Raw genomic sequence first — 25839 nt, 5'->3', positions numbered from 1 at the left:
CAAGCCCTGCCATACTGCAGTTACCCAAAACTGCATATTTAATAATTCATTTCTTGTTTGTAGCCCAGCAATGGCAGACTCATGCCTGTCTACCTCCCACGGTGCTGGCGACTTATCGCCACCCTCACATCCACCCAAGAGATGTAAATTACAAAAAGATGAGGGTGATGAAGAGTTCAAGCTCAGAAACACTTGACCAGATGACAAAAAATCAACTTAATGTAAAAAAAAAAAAAAAAAAAAAAAAAAAAAAAAAACAGAGTCTGAAAACGATGACTCAAGGAAGGTAACCAGGTTGATAATAATTAGTGCAGTGGGGGTAAAATTGTCTGAAGGAAGTAAGAACAAGTTGAAATATACCTAACAGAACTGAAGGGGCTAAATGAAAAAGGAACCATTCAGTCCTACAATATTTTCGTTAAATATGATGACGGATGTAAGGAGGTCATATAGCTATATGAACTGTCCTACTAAAGAAATAAAGGTGGTTTCTTTGTACTTTACTGAGGAATAGATAAACACAGCTTAAGTCTGTTATAAAATGCACATAAGAGACATAATATTCACAGTCACTATTTGAATAAATAAGAATGACAGGATAAGAGCACGTTCTAGAATCTGTAATATACTGTAATGGCTAAATTTACATTCCTGTAAATAAAACAATGACTAGTGATACTGCAACACTAAAAACAGAATAATATACAACACATCAATCAGTATACTTGATTTATACACTAACAATGCCATCTATGAATTATTAACAAAGGACTGGGCATTGACCAAATACTCTACTTCAGCTTTTTGAAGGAGATCAGATTCCACATCTTTGAGGGCCCACTTATGCTCAGCAATTTCCAGAGCTTCCCACTCTGCCTTGAATGCTGCCTTAGGGTCCTGGGGCATGGCCATGGCTGCCCCTGACATCTGTTCTTCCATGATCCGGGCTTGGTCAGCAGCTGTAGGAAAAACCAGGCATGTAATGTGTAAATGATAAGTACAGTAGACCCTCTCTTTAACAGACTCATTGGAGGGAAACCTGATCTGAAAAAGCCAATAATCCATTATATCCAGTGGTCCCCCCCCCCCCAAGGTGGGATTTAAAACACGCTTGAAATTAAATGAGTACAAATGCATATCCTAGAAAGAAAAATGAAAACCATACCCATTTTACACTAACATGGCCCATAACTTCACTGTTTTGCAACCAGCACCAGTCAAGGCACCACTCCTGAGGCGGATGGCAAGCTGGTGACAGGGAGAGCTGCAACCCTCATTTCATCAGTTCTCAGGACCTGTTCCTGACCATCTCCTTTTGCACAACATTTTTTGTTTTCATTAACAGAGAGAGAATGCCAGCATACTCTTATAATACCTCTACCTCCAACTGTCTGCATCACACTACATGCACAATAGATATCACATCTATTTCCATCCCCCCTTAGCAATGACCTTTGCAGTATTACTCTATTAGCATATCTGGTGGTATCTCGGACTGCCACCACCAGCAGGGTAGGGCCGGCAGCACAGGGTCTTCTTGGTCACAATCAAGCGACTGTGCTGACAGCGGCTGTTGCAAGCAACTTTTCACGTTCGTCAGCGGAGAAACACAGGTTCGACCTGATGTTTCACCGTATTTGTGGTCTTGGTACCAAATTGAATTCCATTCACTTTTTCTCCAGTCTGTACCCCTCTAGCCCTGTTCCTCACAGAACCCCAGATCTCTTCCTCTACTGACATATCCCCATTTTGTTTTCTGGTTATCTCCTCTCAGACTTCTGTAACAAGGTTGGCACCTGTTGTTATATCAAATCTGAAACTTAAGTTGACACTGTTTTGACCTTAACTTCAGCTATGTTTGATTATTCATTATATAAACTACAATACCTAAATATTACCAAATATATCTGTATTGTTTATCACTCCTCCAATGCTTCTTCTGAACCCAGTGTATTTGATTTCATATCCACACAGATGATCAACCTTAACCTCACCGTTACCACTGAAATTACCATTCTGGGTGATTTTAACATCCATAATGTAGAATGGTTGTTGCATTCTGCCAGGACTGATGATACTGGTCTACAATGCAAGCAGTTAGCAGACTTGTTTAATCTCACACAATTGGTAAAACAACCAACCAGAATACCAAATAATCCTGACCATAATGCCTATCTCTTAGACATATTCCTGACAAATGGCCTAGATCAATACAGGAAAGAAGTACTATCACCACTTGGATTCTCTAGCCACAATCTCACCACAGCCTCATTAGTCTGCTGCCCTCCTCGTTCTGAACCTATCAGGGTGACCTTATGGCACTTTGATAGGGCAGACTGGTATGGATTTAAAAATTATCTTGTTGATATTCCTTGGCAGTGTTTCTTCTCCTGCGACATCAATTCTACCCAGTCGAACATTATTGAATTAAGAGAAACTGGAATGGAACTGTTCATACCTAGTCAACAGTTTACTAAAAGATCAGACTCCCCAAAATGGTTTGATTGCAACTGTACAGGGACGACCCAAACGTCCTTAGCATATAACTTTTACATAAAATCAAAAACATTTGAATCGCTCAGTCAGTTTAAAACTGCTAGAAACCATGCAAATGCAGTGATAAAACTCGTTAAAGCAATCTTTCCACACAACCAAGCATCCAAACTAGTATATAATCCTAATGACAATAAAATATTCTGGTCAACTCTCAGTTCTTTCAATATTAACTTTAAGTCATCATCCATTCCCCCAATAAAACTCCAAAAAAGTTGCAAAGGATGGCTGTAAAACAGCAAAATTCCTTTTTGCGTTCTACGAAAAACGGTAGGGACTGGTCAACAGTGCGGCAAAAACTTCCACCAAACACACCACCACGTACAGCTAGCCAATCAGTAAGCGAGGCCTGTGGCCTGGTTGCATTCTCACTGGTCGCAACCAACACGCACACACAGCCTAGGCGTCCTCACGGCCAGTCCTGGGCAAATGGTGAGCAGCTAGAACAGGGGTGAGGTACAACAGTTTTTATTGAAGAACTTTCAAACATATTTTCAGTGGTGGACGGTATTCTCATCCAAGGCCACATGATCAAGTACAGTATGGGTGAAAAAAGTGTTAGCCAACAAAAATGCATTTTTCGGCCAGTGGTCTGTGAACCCTTTCCGTCGCATGAACCCTCAAATGAACTACCTCCCCTATATGTAAGAAGGAATGTTGCTTCCTTTGCATTATTTTACAGATACCTTTATGGCAAATGCTCAGACAAGTTGCATCCATTATGCCAACTCTCCACGCCTTCCCCCGTGCTACACGGGCATCTGGTAGCACTCATGACTGAACAGTCAAGTTGCCATACTGCAGAACTTCTGCCTATCAGAATTCTTTTATTCCCTGAGCTGGATCTCTTTGGAACTCACTTCCTCTGAGTGGTTTCCCCCCAGACTTTAACCTACGGCTGTTCAAGGCCAACTGTTACAGATTTTTTATAAATGGAAGACACTTGTAATATGGCATATGGATTATTTTTCTTATTCATTTGTTTTTGTATCCTCTGTTTTTCATCTGTAAAAAATAAAAGTAAATAAATAAATAAAATCGTAGTCATTGTACTTCATGAACCACATGTATTGCGACCCACTGCGCCCTCATTTGTCGGACACTGTTAGTTATCGCCGATGGAATCCCAGTGGCTTCGCAGTGTCCACTAAATCCGACATTCGGTCTATCGAGGTATGTTAAACCGAAGGTCTACTGTATACCCTTTTACAAACAAATAAATACTGGTATATTCATCATCTCCTACAGTATGTACGGAATCCCTAAGAGCAACTGAAAAAGCACCAGCATGACAAAAACTGTGATTGTCATAACACTAGTCCCCTGAAATCCTGCTTCGGTTGAGGTACTGTGTCCCAGTTCTGCAACTTCTAATAGTTAAAAGTTTTACTATGATAAACTTTATTAATTTCATATGAACAACTTTAACCTTCTAATATTTATGTGATAGTTTCTGTACCGTATATTTTGTCCATTCCATTACTAATTTATTCAATACATTCTATTAAATACTATACTCCACAAAGCCTCTTAAGGTTCCAGTGTGCATTATTTCTATACTGTCTTCAGCCACAGTGTACACTGATACTAAAATAACCATACTATTTTAACTTATGTACGACATGGTGAACTGAGATTGCAGAAGGCTTTACAAAAGAATGATGTTGATGGAAAACTGATGAATACTGAAGCTTTTATGATAGTTGTGTTGCTGCTTAACCCTGGTCTGTCTGGCTGAGTAGACCCACTGGCCACAGGTAAGCATGTGCTTCTGTGGGGCTGTCATATGAGTGCAGTACAGTACATACATGGTGTAGGGAACTTGCACCCCCTTGTGATACACACCACCTCACCACGGTTGGAATGGTCCTTCCCCATGTTGAGGTGCAGAAATACACAAGGTTTGGCTTCTGAGTGTGCACCACAGCTGCCCAACCAGGGTACACAAGGCTACCACGTGTAGACTCCTTATCAGCACATTATGATGGTAGTGAAGCATGAGTATGAACAAGACTAGGTCTAAGTAAGTGATTCAATACCAATGCTGCAGTCAGTCAAGGGTGTATGATGCCCCTGTGACTATTCAGTACATATATGAACGAGTAAATGAGAGGTTGGTGGAGGATTAGTGCCCCTCCCTGTAAAACAATTAACTCTAAGCCCTTGGCCACCCCGTTTGGGATACATGGCGTCTGGCAATGAATGAATGAAAAATGAGAGGTTGGGTGAGTATGGTAATACAATGGTGAGAAGTGGAGTATCTGAAATATGATGGCTGCAGATGATGCAAAGCTGCTTGTCAGCACTGACCAAGAGCTCTACAGACTGGTGCAAAGCTATATGCATGTCTAACAGCGCAATGTTCTGAAATTAAATGTAAAATGAGTAAATGATGGTTGCTGAAAGGAAAGACAACTCCCACTGTGATGTGTTGATGAATGGAAAGAGAATTAACTGGAGAGGGAGCTTAAGTGCATAGGTAGAGTAACAGAAGAGGGAGATAAAAGTACTATATGTACAAAAGAAGTGGCACTGGGAAGGCACGTAGTTGGTGCTATGAAAGCCTTGATAGTAAACAAAAGTCTGAATGTGAAGGCTGCAAGAGGATTACACGAAGATGTGTTGATGCTCACATTAATGTATGCATGTGTGTGACTGGTATGACATAGGAATGAAAAGTCTGGAGTAAGAGCAGTGGAAATGGAATTACAGTTTTATGGAAAATGTAGTGTGGATATGTGATTCATGAATGATCTGACAAAAGGAAGGCTATGAGTAAAAAGGCTGAAGCGAATGCTTAAATGGTATGGTCATGTGGGTGGTAATAAGTATAAACATGAGTTAGTCTGAAGATGTGAGGAGATGAAACTGGTCAGGAAACAGGCAGATAGATATGGTAAATGGGTGTATAAGAAAGTAAGGGATGGATGCTGATGAAGTTAGGGAAGTGACATGTGATTCAGTTGACTAGATGACCTATGTAAAGAAGAAAATCTGACAAGAGTTTGGCACCCCCTTGTTAACACTCCCACACATAAGCAAGCACTGTGTGTGTGTGTGTGTGTGTGTGTGTGTGTGTGTGTGTGTGTGTGTGTGTGTGTGTGTGTGTGTGTGTGTGTGTGTGTGTGTGTGTGTGTGTGTGTGTGTGTGTGTGTGTGTGTGTGTGTGTGTGTGTGTGTGTGTGTGTGTGTGTGTGTGTGTGTGTGTGTGTGTGTGTGTGTGTGTGTGTGTGTGTGTGTGTGTGTGTGTGTGTGTGTGTGTGTGTGTGTGTGTGTGTGTGTGTGTGTGTGTGTGTGTGTGTGTGTGTGTGTGTGTGTGTGTGTGTGTGTGTGTGTGTGTGTGTGTGTGTGTGTGTGTGTGTGTGTGTGTGTGTGTGTGTGTGTGTGTGTGTGTGTGTGTGTGTGTGTGTGTGTTTTTGTGTGTGTGTGTGTGTGTGTGTGTGTGTGTGTGTGTGTGTGTGTGTGTGTGTGTGTGTGTGTGTGTGTGTGTGTGTGTGTGTGTGTGTGTGTGTGTGTGTGTGCGTGTGTGTGCGTGTGCGCGCGCGCGCGTTAAATAAGAACTGTGACAGAGTTAAGAGGTTCAGCTTGGATTTCAACTCTATGTACAGTCGTGGTCATACATAATCACCTATCCTCCAGTACCCTGTGCCTCAGGTTGGCTCCTTTGTGCACAGCAAGTCACAGTGTAGTAAGAGGGGCTGAAAGGAAGGGGCCAGAGGGAGAAAGGAAAGTGAGTGAAGGGATGAACGATGGTGCAGGGGTGGAGTGAGGGAGGGGAGGTAGGGGAGGAAGAATGTAATGCGAAGTGGTGGTCACATTGTCTGTATTCTTTCATTCAGGCCATGATATAAAGGAATTAATATTTGGTTGATAATGCTGCATTACACCTTGTATAGCAAAGTCAGATAACAAGCTTTAGATAGGTGATGATATCAAGGGCTGGTTCATGAGAGAAATACACTGACGTGACAGATCAGACATTAGTACGGAACCAGACATTTGTGTTTATCCATGTATTTTGATTTCGGATGCAGAATGGAATCTGGATGGCTTTGACTTCCGTAATGTTTGTGTAAGAAACGTCCTCTACACTTCAATGTAATTAATTTTTTAAACTAAATATCATATGCAATATATGACATGGCTATGTCCACAGTAAATATGATCATCCTTTCGGTTTATACTTCCTCGGTACAATCATGATCATGTCAACTATTTCATGGCATCTCCATATGAAAAGGTTATTTAAAATAACTGTGCATAAAAGGTAATTAAATTTGATGTCTGTGCATATGGGTGGATATATTAACGATATCTTGCGTAATCTGTTGCTTGGACTCCGTGCCGTTACGGGTTTAAATGGTGCTCCAACAACCCCAACACCCTCTCATCACCTCGGAATGATATTTTCCTCCAACAAAAATCACCTAGTCACAGATTGGTGGACAAGGCAATATAGTGTACTGTGCTGGAAACTTCTGGCTCCGCATTAATGTCTGATCTGTCATGGCAACATATTTCTCTCAAGAGTCAGCCCTTGATATCAGCACCTGTATATATATAAAGCTTGTTATCTGACGCTGCTATACAAGGTGTAATGCAGCATTATCTCCAAATATTAACTCCTTTATATCATGCCCTGAATGAAAGAAAACAGACAATGTGACCATCACTTGCATTTCATTCTCCCTCGCCTAGCTACCCTCCCTCCCCTCTCTCGCTCCACCTTCGCACCATTGTTCGTCCCCCCACCCACCTTCCTTTCTCTGGTCCCTCCCTCTCAGCCCTTCTTACTCAATTGTAACTTGCCGTACATAAATGGGCCAGCCTGAAGCACAGGGTACCGGAGGATAGGTGATTATTAATGATCACAACTGTACTTGTGGCTGAATATTTCCTGTCTGATGGCGACAACTGTGTAATTATTTATCAAGCTTGTAGTTGCATTTCAATTTCATGCTAAAAACTCCCAGGGTGAACAGTAGCCACCCACCTAATACCTCACATCCTGAATTTACAAATATGAAACATCAGTACGCCGCAAAAGTTGAAAGTACAGTTACTGTAGTATACTTTTTGAATATGTTTTTCATATAGAAACTGTGTGCTCTATAATAGATTGCTGTACCTGCTTTGAAAGGATGTTTTTTATGCTTTGTAGCAGCCAGCTTGATGCTGGTGAGGGATGCCTTCATATGGTGGCAGTGATATAACTGGGTAACTAGTTATACAAACATCCCACAACTCCCTATTCCCCAAATGGAGGATGGTGGACTACATGAGATGGGCAACTTCAATCCACTAAGTTTAAATTCAGGCCATGAGCCCTGGGTTACAATAACAACAAGAGCACCAGCAGCAGCAGCTGCCTTGCACATGCCTGACATGGATGAGTACCCCTACTCTGTATATATTCAGACCATGTTTTATGGATCCTAAGGGCAAATGATCCATAAGGCTGAAAAATACATTTAGTATCACCAGAGAAGTAATCTAACCCCAGTGAGAACTTCACCCTGGGGATATAAATGTAAATGTTTTGGAGTGTGATGTGAGAAGTGGATGTGAAAATTTGTGATATAGGAGTGGTTGTTTGAGAGAGGCTATACCTAGTGGATATTTGTGGTATGGGAATAACTGTGTTTGAGACAGGCTATATCTAAATGTTAATGCAGAAAAGAATTACATGGAGAGAAGGATTAAATACTAGATGAAAACAGAAGGTAAATAAAAAAGGTAATTACAAAGTACCAGAACTGTGCAGGTGGTAGGATGTGGAAGCAGTAAAGGCAGTCACAATAAAAAGAGACAGAGATAATGACAGCAGCATACTGACCTAAATAACAACAACATAATACATTAATATCCCAGTATACCAACCATTGTTCTCTCCCAGGACTAAGGTGTATATTGATCGCAGGCCAAAGACGTTGAGGAAATACCACGAAGCTGATGACACCCATGAAGCGTCCAGTGAAACCAACTCTATGCCTCGCTGCAGCATAGGCTTGAATCGCAGAGTTAGGGGAAACGGTACTTTAGCTGGAAAAAACATATATAGTCTTACAAAATAATTTTAATTGTCATTGGATTGAGCCAGTGCAGGTTTATATCCAAAGGGTGGTTGGGGTTTAATGCTCACATAATGCCACACAGGGATGAGCGAGGCTGGTCACTCTCATCTTAACTGTCAGGACCAACTTGCCTAGCCCCGGTATCCTATGCTCCTCATGGGGCAACGTAGAATTGGATGATAGATGTATGGATGGATCACTAGCTTAACTCGGTTCCCGCATTTGAAAAGTGAGGAAATATTCTTACAAATCAATCTTCATTATCAACATATACCAAGCCCAATTTACCACATTTACTACTATGGTGCCCTTGTTAACATGGAGAGAGGCAAATATGGCCTCCAACTGGGAATCAAACCTCAACACCAGGGCTCTTGCTAACTGCCAATGGTTGTGAGCCATTTGGCTTCTGAGGTTTCAGATTTACGAGCCAAATAAATTTTTAGTAGCCAAACTGACTACGAGCCGAAATATTTTATGAGCAATAAATATATTTATTTATTTATTTACACATTGTCTATTTTTAAACATTCACATTTACAACAAGGAAAGACTTAATAATCGATCACAACATGCTTTTTTGTTCATTTAAGCGAGATTTACTTTTTTTGTAGTTTACTGGGTTTTGAAGTGGATATATTTTCTCCTCACCAAAAGGTGACTTGCATGTAAAATTTGTTCGCCGAAGGGAAAAAAACACTTGCATTTGCGAGTTGTGCCTCGCCAAACAAGAGCCCTGCACACTCTTCCTCATGTCTTACTGTGAGGAAGCGTTGTCTACTGCAAGAGAGCATAGGTCCACTGAACAGACAGCCCTGCAGGGGCAACTGCTTGCCTGTGGTTGGTGGGTCTGCTTGGCCAGGCAGACCAGGGTTACTCAAAAACAACAACATAGAAATGACACTCTGGCTAAATATAAATAATAATAATAAATGAAAAATTAATATCCATCCATCCATCCATCATCCACTCCTATGTTGCCCCATGAGGAGCATAGGAGCCCAGGGCTAGGGAAGTTGGTCCTGACATTTAAGATGAGAGTGACCAACCTCACTCATCCTTGAGTGGCATTGCATGAGCAATAAACCCCAACCATCCCCTGGATATAAACCTGCACTGGCTCAATCCACTTAATTACCCACTAAACCACCAGGTGCTGTAATTTGATTATATGGTTACCACCCAGCATAGTAAATGGTTCCCTGGTATACAGGAGACCATTTGACTTGTCACTCAGTGTACAGTCACTCATAGGCAGGAGGAGGAGGAAAGAATGAAGGAAAGAAAGATAGAAGTGGGAGTGTAAAGTCACTCACAGGCAGAAGGACAAGGAATGAATGAAGTAAAGAAAGACAGAAGATGAAGGAAGGAAAGAAGGAAGGAGGAGAGGAAAGGGCAAATACCGGAGAACAGCAATACATCGAGTCAGTGGATGGTGAGTGCCCCCACCTACCACCCTTACAATATGAAAATCAATGTCCAACTAAACATTTATCAGGATCAGCATCTTCATCTAATTTCCCACATATACAATCAGTCCACACAACAAATCTGCAATGTGTTTTAAAACATTACCACTTCCATATAACTGGTACTGCAAACTGGGGGATACTGGCAAATCAACTTTGTAAGTAACACTGGAACTTTTAAGTTTACACTTTAACATTCCGGTGATTTTACTCAGCTTTGGGGACCTTCTGAACTCGAGAGGCTGGATATAATCTTGTTTTACCCTCTTCAACACCAGGGATCCTTCCAAGTTTAATAAAATTTTCTGGACAATGAATAAAATACAAAATACATAACTGAGTTAAAGGGGTTAAAGCATAAAAGAACACTACATAGGAGAGGTGATTTACATTGCGCAGTTTTTTCAGAAGGATAAGATGCACGATACTACTCGAGGTCACATTATTCTTATTTACGAGGGCTCCCTACGACATTTTCCTTACAAATTTCTATATAGTATGTCATTGTCATACACGGGAAAATAAGCAGCAAGAGACATTCTGTACTGCAAAAACTGCATACTATTAATCATGTGCTCATTGTATTTCTGCTCTGTGGGTGGCATCTCCCTTATGATTTTTTAAAAATTCCTTTTGACAACATTTATGACATCAGAGGAGGTGTTGATGATTTCTGTGCACCCAGTAATTTCTCCAGCATAAGGTGAATTGCTAAGAAAACAAGACAAAAACTTACTCCTACGGCAAATGTAAATATTTTGTTACAGTACATAAAACTCTTCTCCCCAAACAGGAAACAAGTGGGGTTTGGAGACCTTTTGTTAGGTAAGATTAGATGCATTATAATATTATACATCTTTCCCACCACTGAACACTCTTTGTTGCATCTACTGTATGCTACGCTATGTGCTGAACAAACTGCTTCCAGGAATAGCTCATTAAAGACAGTCCCTATTATATGTTCCAAAATATCACACCACAAGAATACTACGTAAAAAAATTAAATTGATATGATGCAACAGATCTTTATCATATATTTTTAAGTAATTTACTGTGGACTACATGTAAAAGTTATATTAAAATAAACAAATAAAAAAGAATAACTTATAAGGAAACAGATTTCTTCTCTTGTATTAGCCATCTTATACCAAAACAGTTATACAGAACAACCCTTACTTGTCACAAATCCGGAGAAAGTCCAGTTGATCCATCCCCCAATTGCTATCATGGGCAGCATGTTGGTTAACTGTCCCTTCAGCATCTCCACCATCATGTTTGGATCAGTCATAGGTTGTGGTGCTGAGGCTCGCTTCACAGTTTTCAGGTACCCTGCAATACACTTAACTGTAGCAGTTCTCTCTCTCACTCTCTCTCGCTATATATACTGTATATCTATCTATCTATCTATATATATATATATATATGTCTGTACTGTACTATAATGCAAAGTCAGCATTTGACAATATACTTCATCATTATGCTGACCTATTTTTCCACCCATGAACAGGTTGAGGAAGGATCCAGAAACTCGATAGCCAGGATAAAGTATACAAGCAGAGCTATCAACTACGGTACAAAGTACAGTAAAACCTCAATATAACGAATGTCAATAGACTGGAAATCACTTATATTGGAACTGAGGAGCTATCAGACTAAATTCTTATATATCGGAAAAGTCGCATAATGCCAGAAGCAGTCCGGACTGCCTGACCACTTCAGCTATGTTCACCACAATATGGCAGTAATAGTAGTAGTTGTTCCCTACGCAGTCTGGCCGAACAGCCCCGACAATATGGCAGTTAAAAGACATGCTTATCAGTGTACAGTATAGTATTATTATATATATTATACCATCTGATTATTGTAGTGAACAATACTGTAATGGTAGTGAAAACAGTTTAAAAACTGGACAGATGTCCGATATATTGGAAAAAGTCCGGGTTAGCAAGGGGAAGTCCGGATGACGTTTTTAGCAGAATTTTGCTTTTTTCGGAATGGCTTGGGGCCCCAGTTAGTCTGTTATAGTGGGGTTTTACTGTATGTTATTCCCTCAAACTTAGTTTCATCATCATCACCCGGACCTCCTTTCGCACCCTAGGGCAGGGTGAGGAGTAGCAATGTCCAGACAGCCTAAATTTGCCCAATTCAATTAGCCATGCATTCATTCACTTATCATTCAAGCCCAAGGAATCCTGGCTCCATCAGATTGGCCAAAAAAATTTCACCAAGTTCTGTAGCTTCACATATACCTATCTGATAGAGTCAATTTGAATGCTGTCACGTTAAAAAGGGATGCCAAATCCCTGGTTATGTGCTTCTCCACACAAAATTCATCCAGCCAGCTCGGTCTCTTGTCAGTCCCTTTGCCTCATCAACTTCTATACCTCTCTTCCTCACACACTCATCCACCATATCCCTCCATCTTCTTCATGGCCTACCCTGCCTCCTCCATTCTTCAAATTCATTCAGATATACCTTTTTCACCACTCTATTGTCATTCATTCTCTCCACATGACCAGACCATCTCAGTACACTCTCTTCGATTCTGGTATCCACAGACTTCCTCACTCCACATCTTTCATAAACCATATTATATCCTATCCACTCTCTGTACTCGACATACATTCCTCAGCAGTCCCATCTCCACTGCTCTTACTCTTGACTTTTCATTTTCATGCCACACCATAGTTTCACATCCATATGTTAATGTTGGCACTAACACTTAGTTTCATTAATCAAACTTAAAATACCAGTACTATACACATACTGGGATATTAACAAGAAAATCTGGACACAAAAGGGCATAGCAGACTCTCAAGAATAACAACTTCAACAAAAACCTTTCTGCAAATAACAGCAACTTAAAATCTGCACCTAATTTTGCAAATAACATTAGGCAACATTTGAAAAATGCAATTTTGTGGGATGCATTAGTGTGTCAGGGGGCTGGGTGCAAGTGGTAGCCATCAGGCACGGCATCAAAACATAAGTCATCACACCAAACACCATAATGACTGCTCTGCTTTCGGCGATTTTGTCTCTGTGAGTTTGGAAGTGTGAATATTTCAGTCATGCCAAGAACATTCTCAATAATAACAGTACTTGGGGGTAAGTCAAAGACAAGGGACTGCAGAATATACACAATGTTTCAATGTCACACCAAGAATATTTTTATGAAAAACAGTATTATCTGGGGAACTGATTTGACATTACCCATGACAGCCTACTGTTTCACTTATCTAACAACAAATGACAAACAAGTACATGCAACATTTCCATTGTTGAAAAATATAGAGCGCATGAAGAAAAAAGTTTTCCTACTATTCTGTTCCATATGACAGACACTTTGGTTATGTCTGTCACTTTCCTCCCTCATGGATCATATCAAAGAGCATCTTCTAGGGGCACAGATATACTGTTACCTATATATCAAACCTCTGTTTGCTTGATAATTTTTGTAAGTTGAGGAAAGTGGCTGGAAAACACAAATTAGGTGAACTTTTGCCATTACCTGTACATGCATCATTACCTGATTCATCATTATTGAAGAAGTGTCGGCGCATGAGGAAGGACTGCTCGGGTATATATTTTCCATTCTCACGCAGCAATCTAGCCCTGATCATAGCTTGGCTGAAACCAGTAAAGAAAAAATATTCAGATATAGTATACTTGAACACTGTAACTTAAGTATGAGTTATACGGTACTACCTTCTTTTAAACCCCTTCAGTGCAGTACTATACCTTCTTTCATAGTTTGTTACTGCTATTTCTAGATACCGTAATTTTACTTAGCATAGGAAAGACTTGCTAAAGAGAAGGGGATGGATACAGCCATTGTTAACCCCTTTCACTAAGAAAACTCTATGAAATCATCTGCAAAAAGCACGAATGAAATATAGAAAATGGCACTTGAGAAAACTCTATGAAATCATCTGCAAAAAGCATGAATGAAATAGAGAAAATGGCACTCGTTTGAAGTGGTTAATGTCGTTCTTACAGTTTCACACAAATAGTTATGAGGTGTGATTTACTGTTTTGATTGTAATTTCTGTTGCAACTGATTTATTTCAGAATGAACCTAGCCTAACCTGGCCCAACACAGACAAACCTGATCTACCCTAATCTACACTAACCTAACCTAATCTGAATGGGACAAACCTAATAACCTTTGGATGGGGCAACTTTCCTGTCCTAATCTGATGCCCTTACAAATCCTTATTAAAGACCTGTAATCTCCCCATCCTAACACAGCAGGTACAGTACATAAAGGGCCATTAATGTGGTAAAAACAGTCAAAATGGCAAACCCTGTGTGGGATGCAACTGGCAATGTAAACAGACATGGATATTCTAAGGGTATATATTTAGACATGTGGTGAAAGAAGTGTATAGAAGTAACAAGAATTTATTTTATTACACAAACACACTGCATATTAAATCCATCCATCCTATTATATATCATCCAATCCTACATTGCCCCATGAGGAGTGCGGGAGCCCGGGGCTAGGCAGTTGGTCCCGACATTTAAGATGAGTGACCAACCTCAATCATCCCTGAGTGGCATTACATGAGCAATCAACCCCAACCACCCCTTGGATATAAACCTTCATTGGCTCAATCCAAATGGAGTGCAATAATTACCCACTAAACCACCAGGTGCCAAAATTTGGTTATATGGTTACCATCCAGCATAGTACTGTAAATGGTTTCCTGGTGTACACGAAACCATTTGGCTTGTCACTCAGTGTAGAGTCACTCACAGGCAGAAGGAAGAGGAAAGAATGAAGGAAAGAAAAACAGAAGAGGGAGTGTAAAGTCACCTGTAGGCAGAAGGACAAGGAAAGAATGAAGGAAAGAAAGACAGAAGAGAATGGAAGGAAAGAAGGATGGAAGAGAGGAAAGGGCAGACACCCGACAGCAGCACTACATTAAGTGAGTGGATGGTGAACGCCCCCACCTACCACATGCATATTATAAACACTGCTAAATCTAAGTTTGTGTGAAACTATGCACTAGCCAGTTCTTTAAGGCAAATGCTTGGTCAGAAATTCAGGATGACTGAGATGGGTTATGGTATTGTGTATCTAAAACAACTTTAGTATTGGTAGGTCTAGTTTCCACCCATTACTGATCCAGATAACTGATCTGAATAATTTGGGAGTGTTCCAGATCTCGCCAGAACAAACAGTGTTTCTTCTAAGACACTTCTGTTGTAAATTAATAATAATGGATATAGCTTTCATAAAAAATATCTGCAAGCCACCCACCTGCCTTGGAATGCTTATGCACCAATAATCTCACAACCATGTTAGGAAAACATTTTTCTTGTAGTCAGTTGCTGACCTCAGCCTTGTCATGTGACTGCTTAAGCCAATCACTGACTAATTTGCCGTTGCTCATATATCCTGATTTCCAGTTTCAACCAGCTGTTCTACCTTGGTTTCTCACATTCATGCGTGCAGTTTCAGAGCCTGTGTTAAGTATAAGTATGCAGCCATAATCTTCTGAAACTGATTATACTTATCTATCTATCTATCTATCTATTGCCAGACGCCTCAATCCCGTTTGGGGTGGCCACAAACAAATCGCCTCCAAGTCGCCCCGTCCCCCGCCATTTCACTGCCCTGCTCCCAATTCACACCCCCGTCTCTCATATACCTCTCCACCCCATCCCTCCATCTCATCCTCGGCCTCCCCCTCCCTCTGCCCCCCTCCACCTCACTCACATACACTCTCTTCGTCAGTCTTTCACCCTCCATCCTCTCCACATGGCCAAACCACATCAGTGTGTTCCTCATAACGCTTCCTATCACATCCACATCAACACCACAACGCTCCTTTATATCCTTATTCGTCAGCCTGTCTCTCCTTGTGACTCCACAGGCTCCTCTTAAATAACTCATTTCCACTGCTCTCACTCTTGACTTGTGTCCTTCCAATAATGTCCAAGCTTCACTTCTGTACGTTAGAGTTGGTATCACAATACTGTCATGTAGTAACTTTTTCACTTCCATGCTCACTTCCCTGTTTCTTATCACTGCTTTCAAAGAACCAGCAACCTTTCTTCCCTGCTGTACCCTTTCAAGCACTTCACCCTCCAAACCTCCATCCTTACTCATCACACTACCCAAGTACTTAAACGTACTCACATTTTCCAATTCCTCACCATCCAACCTCACTGTACATTCACTAACTTCACCTCTCTCACAGACCATCACTTTACTCTTCCCTACATTCACCTTTAGATTCCGTTTCTTACACACTCTCTCAAACTTATCCACCAAGCCTTGCAGCTCCCCTTCGTCTTCACTCAGCAACACAGTATCATCTGCAAACAACAGTACAGGGAGTTTCCAAACACTATCCTCTCTCACCAGGGCCACTCCAACATCCACTACCCTACCTTGTACCTCTTTTATTACCCCATCCATGTACAGATTGAACAACCATGGAGACATGACACATCCCTGTTTCAAACCAACTTTCAAAGAGAAAAATTCACTTAGTTCACCATCCACATGCACTGCAGCCTTCGCACCATCGTACATACTCTTCACAGCATTCAACTACTTCCCATCTACTCCATATATTCTTAACACTTTCCACAATCCTTGTCTATCCACCCTGTCATATGCTTTCTCCAAATCCATGAAAGCCGCATACAACTTCTTTCCCTTCTCTAGAAACTTTTCCACTAAAGATCTAAGAATGAATATCTGATCTACACAACCTCTTCCCTTCCTAAAGCCTCCCTGTTCTTCTCCAACTAATTTCTCTGTTCTTTCTCTAACTCTGTCAATAAGTATCCTACCATACACTTTTCCTATTATACCAAGAAGACAAATGCCCCTATGGTTACCACACACTTCTTTTTCCCCTTTTCCTTTGTACAAGGGAATAATTATACCTGACTTCCAATCCTCCGGGACTCTACCTTCCTCCCAGGCCAATCTGCACATCTTTCACATCCATTCTACTACTATCTCTCCCCCATGCTTCAGCATTTCACCACACACTTCATCAATTCCTGGGGCTTTCCCCGATTTAACTTTCTTCATTGCTTCCACAACTTCTATCCTACTGATTTCTTCCTGTCTTCTCACCTCCCTCCTCCCAGCCATTCCCCAGCCACTTATACTCGCATTACTTCCATCCTCTACGTTCAACAATTCCTTAAAGTGTTCTCTCCATCTGCTCACTTTTTCTCCCTTCTCCACTAATAATCTACCATTTTTATCTTTCACTTCCCTGCTAACTTCACTTCCACCCTGTCTTACTCTTTTCACTTCTCTCCAGAACATTTTCTTACAGTCCCTCCACTTTACACTCAAATTCCTTCCAAATTCCTCATCCACTCTCTTCTTACTCTCTCTTACTAATCTTTTCACCTCTCTCTTTCTTTCTACATATAACTCTCTCTTCCGCCTCTCAACTTCTTCCACGCCCCTATTTCTCATCCATTCATTGTATGCTTTCTTCTTTTGTGCCACAGCCTGTTTCACCTCTTCAGTCCACCACGCTGTTCCTTGCACCTCCCTCCGTCTTCTCTTCCTTCCACACACCACATCACATGCTGCACATATTTCTTCTGTAAATATCTTACACACACCTTCCACGTCTCCCATCTGCTCCAATTCATATTTGCCCAATCGTTCCTCCACTTCTCTCTTATACTCTGCCTTTTTCTCATCCTCTTGTAACCTTTCCACTCTCCTTGCAACTACTCCTTCCTCTCGTCTTCCCCTTCTTCTATTCCTCCATCTTACTTGCATTCTAATTCTGGCCACCACCAAGTAGTGGTCAGAAAGTCCACTTCCCCAACCTCTATACACTCTTGCATCCTTTCATCCACACACACATAATCAATCATTGCCTTTCTTTCATTCAGTTCACCACCCACCCTTCTCATCACTCGCCATGTATACCTGTGGATCATTTTATGCCTGAAGAGGGTATTGGCTATCACCAACCCCCTCCCAGCACAAATGTCCACTAACGCACTCCCATTCTCATCTATCTCAGCAGGCACACCCCCACTCACCAACTATTCCATCCACCTTCACATTCCCAACTTTACCATTCATATCACCAATCAAAAACACTCTCTCATTCCTTCCAAACTTTTCCATGCACACTTCCACATTTGTCCAGAACTCTTCTCTCACTCTTCTAGCACGATCTTGCGTTGGTGCATACACACACACAATCGCCCACATTTGTATTCCAACTTTCAACTTTACCCACACAATCCTTGACCCAACTGATCCATACTGTCTTATGTTCTTCGTTCATCTTTTACTCACAACTATACATACTCCTTCCTTTGCCTTCTCATTCTCATTCATTCATTCATTCATTGCCAGACGCCATGTATCCCAAACGGGGTGGCCAAGGGCTTAGAGTTAATTGTTTTACAGGGAGGGGCAGTAATCCTCCACCAACCCCACTTGACACGTAGGGATGCCAACAGCATCTGGTGTTCCCCGGCGGTCACCCATCCAAGTACTAACCAGACTCACCTACTTATAATTGTATGAATACAGAAAACACTGCTTTTTTATTTTATTTATGAATTGTGGAGAACAAAGGGGTCACATGATGTAGGCTACATACGGTTAGGTTAGGTTAGGTCAGGTCAGGTCTGATTAGATTAGATTTGGCCAAGTTGATTGGTTTGATAAGGTTAGGTCAAGCTAGGTTAGGTTGTTTGGTTGCATTTCTAACAATTTTTTGTGTGATTAATGCAGTTTTTAGCTTCAGTTCCCCTGCAGATGACCCATTTTTTGCTCTTCCTCCACCCTAAAACTCCTGAATCCCCACTGGTATCCAATATCAGTCGGAGAAAGCAAGGGTATATCTCAAACTAAGCTATATCCAGTGGAAATGAGTTTCAAAATTGCATGAATCACACACAGATACCTCAAGAAAAACCTAATCACAGTGAAAATCAGTATGGGTTGACACTAGAAATTTACCTTGGTAATACTTCAGGAGACAGGACTAACTTATTATGCATTTTGCTTTTTTTTTTTGTTAACCTTTGATTTTGGTGGTATTCTTCGAGTAGGCCTATTTTCTGATTGCATTTTCCAGTTTCAGTGTTCTTTATTTCTTTTCAAAGTGGAGCAGCATTTTAAAAGCGGAACTGAAGACAGACAGGCCACATTCGAATGTCACTTTTGAACGAAATTACCCTTATCAGTGCCTGATTGTGGCCATCCCTTATGGTATTAAGGCATCTGGCTATAGACTGATAGGTAGATAGTAAGGTACCTATTTATCCAAACCTAACCAAAATTTTTGTAACAACCTTATTTTCATGACCTAACCTAACCTACTTTATGCTACCCAAACTTATCCTAACCTACCCTAACTTATTCCTTATTTAATATTATTTTTCTTCTTTACACAGGACCAACTTGCCTAGCCACGGGCTTCTATACTCTTCATGGGGCAAAACAGGATTGGATGATGGATGGATTTTTCTTCTTTATTCATGGCTCTTCTTCATACTCAAAAATGCACTTCTGTACACCTTTACAAAGACAATGAGTGAATTCAAAGGTAAGTTTTTTTCATTATTATTATTATTAATTCTTTATCAAACAAGCAACGCCTTTCCATATTTTCTATGGAAATGAGTCTTTCACAGATTACCGTATATACTTGTTGTTTATGTTGGATTACCACAGCTACTGGGCATTTTTATAAACTTACCTCTGAAAGCTATAAATGAGGATTTAGAATGCATTAATATTCCACTGACGTCTACCACTAACTGTCAATATTTAGTGTTCCTAAAGTATTTTCTAATTTGAAAGCAGGCTGTCATATGCATTTTGGTTAGGCTGGATTAGGATTGGTTTGGTTAGGTTAGGTTAAATCATTAAGTTCCCCATAGCTTTGTCATGGGTTACACTGATGCATCCATTCGGAACGATGGTTGGTAAACAACACAGCCAGTTGGAAAGATCATTGGTAAACACTGTCACAGGCAACCTGGCCACTTCCTTAAATGCCTCAAAAGAGGAATATAGTAAACTCTCAATTATCAGGTATAATTCAGCCAAGCTCTATGCCGAACACTGTACTGTAGTGTGAAACGCCATATACTGTACTCTACTGTATTGCATTGTAGCTACCCCCCATACTGTATAGGGTACTAAATATCCATCTCGACCCTCTATCCCAAAAACTTCCCTATGAATGAAAGATGAAAATTAAGCATAAAATCTAATAAAGTAATGATGCAATACAGTAATACCACACCATTTGGCTTCCTTTTATGAGCCGGTTGATACACCTTGATGCCGGATATTGCATAAAACTGCAAATTATGCCCTGTTTCAGCACCAGATATTGCATAATTTTGCCAGATATTGTTTTAATAGAGCTGAGCCAGCAGCATTGTATACAGATATACCTTGATATACGATACCCCTAAATGCGATACCCAGGCTTAGTGACGGTGATAGAAATACCACCGTACCCCTCCCAACGATATCCAAACCCCGATTTAACAATGGGTTTTGAGTTTTTAAAAACCAATTTTGATGACATTTTAGAACTAAATTAGTGTGTTTAGGTTGACTTTTAAACTGTTTTTAGATTTACAGTAATGTGTTTTAGCCATAGGTGGGGTAAACATTGTCATTTTGGGGTACAGTTTACTAAGCTTAATCTTTTCCAGACATATACAGTCACTACTTGTTTTACGTTGATTCGGTATACGATAATTCGCTACAACGATAACAGAAAAGTCTCACCCCAAAATCCGATTTCTGATGAATTTCCCGCTATAACGATATTGCCCTCGGAAAATTTCGTACGAAGTGCCAGGCACACGCAAGGCGACAGTTGCTTGTCTCAGGCAAGATGGCGGCCCCAGCGTGCAGAGCATTGTTTTGGTTAAGTTGCGGCCCTGCTATCCTTTCAAAGCCCTGTCTTTTCCACTCGTTCACGTTAGTTGTCATTTTTATTTCAGTCTTGGGTAGGTGGTTTGGGAAGCTGAGTTGACGTAACCCCCCTTTTATAATGTGTTTCAATCTCCCAATTTACGATAATCGGTATACGGTACGATATGGTTTGACCTGATGTAACCCCATCGTAAAACGAGTAGTGACTGTATTTGATGAATTTCATATTTTATTTGTTGGTTTTAGTGAGTTATTTACAGGTGTCAGGCTTTGGTCAGATTGGCTTTAAATTCGTTTTTGAACCCATTTGTGTGGGTTTAGGATTTGGTTGAGAGGGAAACCCAAGACTCAAAAACACATCCCTATACCGTACTTTACATGTTAAATCTACCCTGAGATATGATACCCTGCCAAACGATGGGTTTTTGCATAACCAATTGCATTGATAAACCAGGGTATACCTACATTGCATTGGGCCGGATATTGTGACGAGGTATAAGCGACAGTTTACCATATTTTGTTTTTTTCCACTCAATTCTTGCAATCACAGTTCAGAAGTTAACTATCTGTGTTGCATATGTACCGTACCAAAATTACGTACCTTGAGATCGTGTCAACAAGTGGGTTGGTGGAGGGTTAGTGCCCCTTCCCATAAAACAAATAACTCAAATGGCCATCCCTCACGGGATTATGGCATCTGGCAATAGATAGATAGAGATTGTGAGTGTTATAATACAGGTAGACTCACCACAACCGTTTGGTAAACAAATACCATTTTTATTTATTTTTTTTTAAGAGGTTGTCCTATGTCTCCTTATGGATTACCTTTACCTTTTCTTTACAAGGATGACAAATTCCCATGAATCTCTGAATACTCCTGATGTGAAAATGTATTATTATGCTGTAATATGGTGTGCTTTCACAAGTTCTCTTCTTAACTTCCTTTGGAATATTGTCTATCTCTATCTACTTATTGCCAGGCGCCTTAATCCCATAAGGGGTGGCCACAAACAAATCGCTTCCATGTCGCCCCGTCCCCTGCCATTTCACTGCCCTGCTCCCAGCTCACACCCCACTCTCTCATATACCTCTCCACTCCATGTCATCCTTGGCCTCCCCCTCCCTCTTTACCTCACTCACATACACTCTCCACGTCAATCTCTCGCTCTCCATCCTCACCTCATGGCCAAACTACGGTACCTCACTGTATTTTTCATACCATAACACATCCTATCACATCCACATCCACACCACAATGCTCCTTCACTTTCTCATTTGTCAGTCTGTCTCTCCATGTGATTCCACATGCTCCTTTCAAGTAATTCATTCCCACTGCTCTCACTCTTGTCCCTCCAACAAGGTCCAAGCATCAGTTACATCCTTATTTCTTCAAAACACTATTTCTCAAAAGAAGTCAAGGTCAGATTTAAAGAAAACAACTAAATTGAACCAGCAAAGTATATTTTCACGCTAAAATCAAGGAAGTACCAAAGTTAAACTGAATAACAACAACAGATTTAAACAAAAACTGGTGAAGCAAATACTGTAGAGCAAATATTACCTATCCAGCCTATCCACCTTCCTTGAGACTTTGTTCATTTTCAGTACTGTCTGATGGTAACTATACGTTTTACTTCAAGCTGCAGGAGGGCCTTCCGGAGTCAATTCCTGTTACTCCAGTTATTTTCTGTTTTTTTTTCTAACCATTATGGTGGTAAATAATTTTCTGTTGATATTTTCTTTCCCCTTGTTATCATCATGCTCCTTATGCCACACTGACATTTATATTGGCGTAATTGTTAAAACTTACTCGAATATTGGTTGTCAGGTTAGGTTAAATTGTTAGGCTAGGTTGGGATAAATTGCTAAGTTAGGTTAAAAGGTAAGGTTAGGAAGAGGTACTAAAAGGTGACCAGAACATATACTGGATGTGTCCCCTGTTACACTTGAGAAATAATTGACACAGCAAAAGGAACACGGCTGAAAACAACTGAGATAGAAATTTAACGTGAAACATACATTTACCATCCCAGAAATGGCCAGAAGAATTGAAAGACTACAGGGAAGAACTGATATGGTAAGGTGCATCTGCCGCTTGAAGTGTATTTTTACCATTTTGACTTAAGGAAAATGAAATCTAAACTTGGGGAAAACTAACATCCTCCCAAAACTTCTTACTGGCATTGGCCTATCACTGAGTGAAATGCAGATCTACCAAGACACTAGTGTGAATGCAAGATAATTTGCAGGTGCATACTTCATTCCAGCTGCTTTTAACACTACTACCGTCCGTGTATTTAGAGCCTCAGTCAAGATAAACGTTAAATAGCCTAAGCAATATGTAAAGGTGTTTGCACATCCTGCATAAACTATTGACAAACACTCACCTATCTTGGAGCTGCGTGAGGTCTACTTTCTTCTGTGTTGAAATTAAGACGCTTACATAATGTCTTAGAATCCCGCAGAGGAAAGTGATCAGTACTATGGGCAAAAACACCCATATTCTGATATCCGAGTCCAGCAGCAACTCCGCCATGTTGACAGTAGTGAGTCACAGCGTTGCCAGAGCCCACAGCACAAACTTCGCTAAAGTTTAAACTTGTTCTCAAAAAAAGAAGAAGAAAAAAAAAAGAGAGAATATCATCAGTATATAAAGTTCCAGGTAATCGCTAGAAGCAGACGCAGAATTTTCTAGTGTTGCTCATTCGTATGAAAAGTCTTTAAAAAAAGCACTATATTTCTTTATACTTTTGGTTCGCTAAATTGTAGTGAAAAAAACTTTATCACAACACTGATTAGCAACGTTGAAACCTCCAGCAGGTAAGCTTTGTTTATAACTTTTTTTGGATTCTTCAATATTTCGACAAAACAGCAAAATACTTTTAGAACATCTCATTTTATGCGTACGTTCAGAATAAATGGTGATTATACCAATGCTCATGGCTCAACACAAGGAAATGTATCTAATCTCCTTGGTTCAGCATTACGCAATATCGAACCAATTCCCCAACAGAATCATCCATTTAATCCTTGTGTGTATGTGTGTCCGAAACTTGGAAAAAAAAAAAGATTGATTGATTGAATATCTATTGTTGTAAAGGGTACAGAGCACTTACAACAAAAGGAGGTGGCGAGTTCTTGCCACACACCTCCTTCAGCAAATACAGATTTATGGTCTATAATAATCGATGGCGTATCTCTGTCAAAGGTTCAGCAAGGGTTTGGTTGCAGGGAAAGTTCTCTGATGAAAGAGAAATTGAATTGGGCACTCCACAAGGTGGACTGGGGAGCCGAAAAGGGAGGAGGGTCAACTTCAGTCATTGCCTTGGGTGTCATGAAGTCGGTTACGCTGCTGATTTACGTGCATATTCAATTGCCCTGGGTGTCATGAAGCCGGTTACGCTGCTGATTTACATGCTTATTCAAGGAATGAGGTGCTTCCGGTTAACTGATATCGATTATCTTCTACCCACTGGAACGCATGGTCACTCAGTTTGAAAGAAGAAAAAAGTCGTGGCTGTATGGAAGTCAAGGAGCTTGTTATGAGGTAAGAGTCTCCTCGGTTATATCTGTGACCCAAAGTTCGTCTAGGCATGAACCGGGTGAATTAAAGGTTGTAAATGCTCTTCTGTAGTCCACTGTCCACCTTCTTTCAAGGGACAGGTATGGAACTGAGTGATGTTTGCTTAACCAAGGAGTGGGGCTGCTTGGTGACATCAATGCCGGTGAGTGAAGACATTTCTGTGTAACATCCTGGTTATTACTCAGATCAGCCGTCCAGTCTGACTGTACTTGGCCGTCAACGGAGCTGAAAGGGGTTAGAGATCTTTATCATGTTAGGAAAAATAAATGCTATAGTGGTCAGTCTGATGACAGCATGCGTGCCATAATTGACCTCCATATCTATCTTGCCTTACTTTAACATTTCGGATAATGGGTATTCCTCCAACCACTATTATTAGGAGAGAGAGAGAGGGAGAAATGGGGAGGGAGGACGATTTACAGCTCATGTATGTATAGGCAGCCATTGACTATCTTCCCTTCATATCACCATCATCATCATGTGAAATTTTAAGAGCCTTATAGAGTACACGCTTTTAGGTCAGAGGGAAGAAACGGAATGGTAGTATAGAAATGACGTATGAGGACTTGGCCATAACAAGAATTTAGGTTAAGGAGCCAGCATTGATTCGGTGACCCGTTGTAATGTGTGTCCTATCAGAGTATTGAGGGAAGGGGGCGAGGGTCGACAACAGTAACAGTTCCTTCACTTTACGTGGGACAGATTTTCGTTCCTTTGAGGCTTGATTTACGTTGCTCAGCAGCAAAATAAGATAATGTAATGTTATGACCTTATTACCTTAACCTGTCCTATCACTCCGGTACGGCCTGTGGACCCTCCAGGGAAGCGTCGTCTGTAGCTATTTCTGTAGCTATTTCTTCTACTGATAAAGCAGATCTCCGCACAGACTTTCTCCTCCAATTCCACCTTAGACGATTCCGGTGCTGTTCCTCCATCACTTCCCCCCTCTGACTTCCTCATGGCTGACATTAAAATTTCTTCAGTTGATGTATTTTCTGCCATCACTGGCCTCAGTACTAACAAGGCATATGGGCCTGATGGGGTCCCTCCTGTTGTTCTCAAGAACTGTGCTTCTGTGCTTACACCCTGCCTAGGCAAACTCTTTCGCCTTTGTCTGTCAACTTATACCTTTCCTTCTTGCTGGAAGTTTGCTCTCATTCAGCCAGTCCCAAAGAAGGGTGACCACTCCCAACCCTCCAACTATCGTCCAATTGCTTTAACGTCCTGTATTTCCAAAGTTTTCGAG

General features: G+C 40.8%; 1 protein-coding gene across 1 annotated transcript; it reads right to left on the bottom strand.

Moving 5' to 3' along the window:
• Positions 1 to 258: 258 nt before the first annotated feature.
• EMC3 (ER membrane protein complex subunit 3) lies at positions 259 to 23551 on the bottom strand. Its single transcript, XM_080282285.1, has 5 exons — positions 23398 to 23551; positions 13625 to 13725; positions 11272 to 11424; positions 8433 to 8594; positions 259 to 959 (listed from the first exon to the last, which is right to left on the bottom strand). The coding sequence occupies exons 1-5, from the start codon at positions 23544 to 23546 to the stop codon at positions 751 to 753; spliced, it is 774 nt and encodes a 257-aa protein (XP_080138411.1). The 5' UTR covers positions 23547 to 23551; the 3' UTR covers positions 259 to 750.
• Positions 23552 to 25839: the final 2288 nt, after the last annotated feature.

This window comes from Coenobita brevimanus, chromosome 12, assembly GCF_032717465.1.
Source record: "Coenobita brevimanus isolate Jiangsu-jjx chromosome 12, ASM3271746v2, whole genome shotgun sequence".
Lineage (NCBI taxonomy): Eukaryota > Metazoa > Arthropoda > Malacostraca > Decapoda > Coenobitidae > Coenobita > Coenobita brevimanus.
The sequence above is the reverse complement of the archived record's forward strand: the minus strand, read 5'-3'. Positions and strand labels throughout refer to the sequence as shown.

Bases quoted from the DNA above. Each gene is read 5' to 3' on its own strand.
- EMC3 (XM_080282285.1), bottom strand. From the start codon at position 23,546: ATGGCGGAGTTGCTGCTGGACTCGGATATCAGAATATGGGTGTTTTTG. The intron at 13,726-23,397 runs GTGAGTGTTTGT...TACTGGTTTCAG, and splicing joins CTCACGCAGCTCCAAGATAG to CCAAGCTATGATCAGGGCTA. The intron at 11,425-13,624 runs GTAATGATGCAT...AGTGTATTGCAG, and splicing joins CTTCAATAATGATGAATCAG to GGTACCTGAAAACTGTGAAG.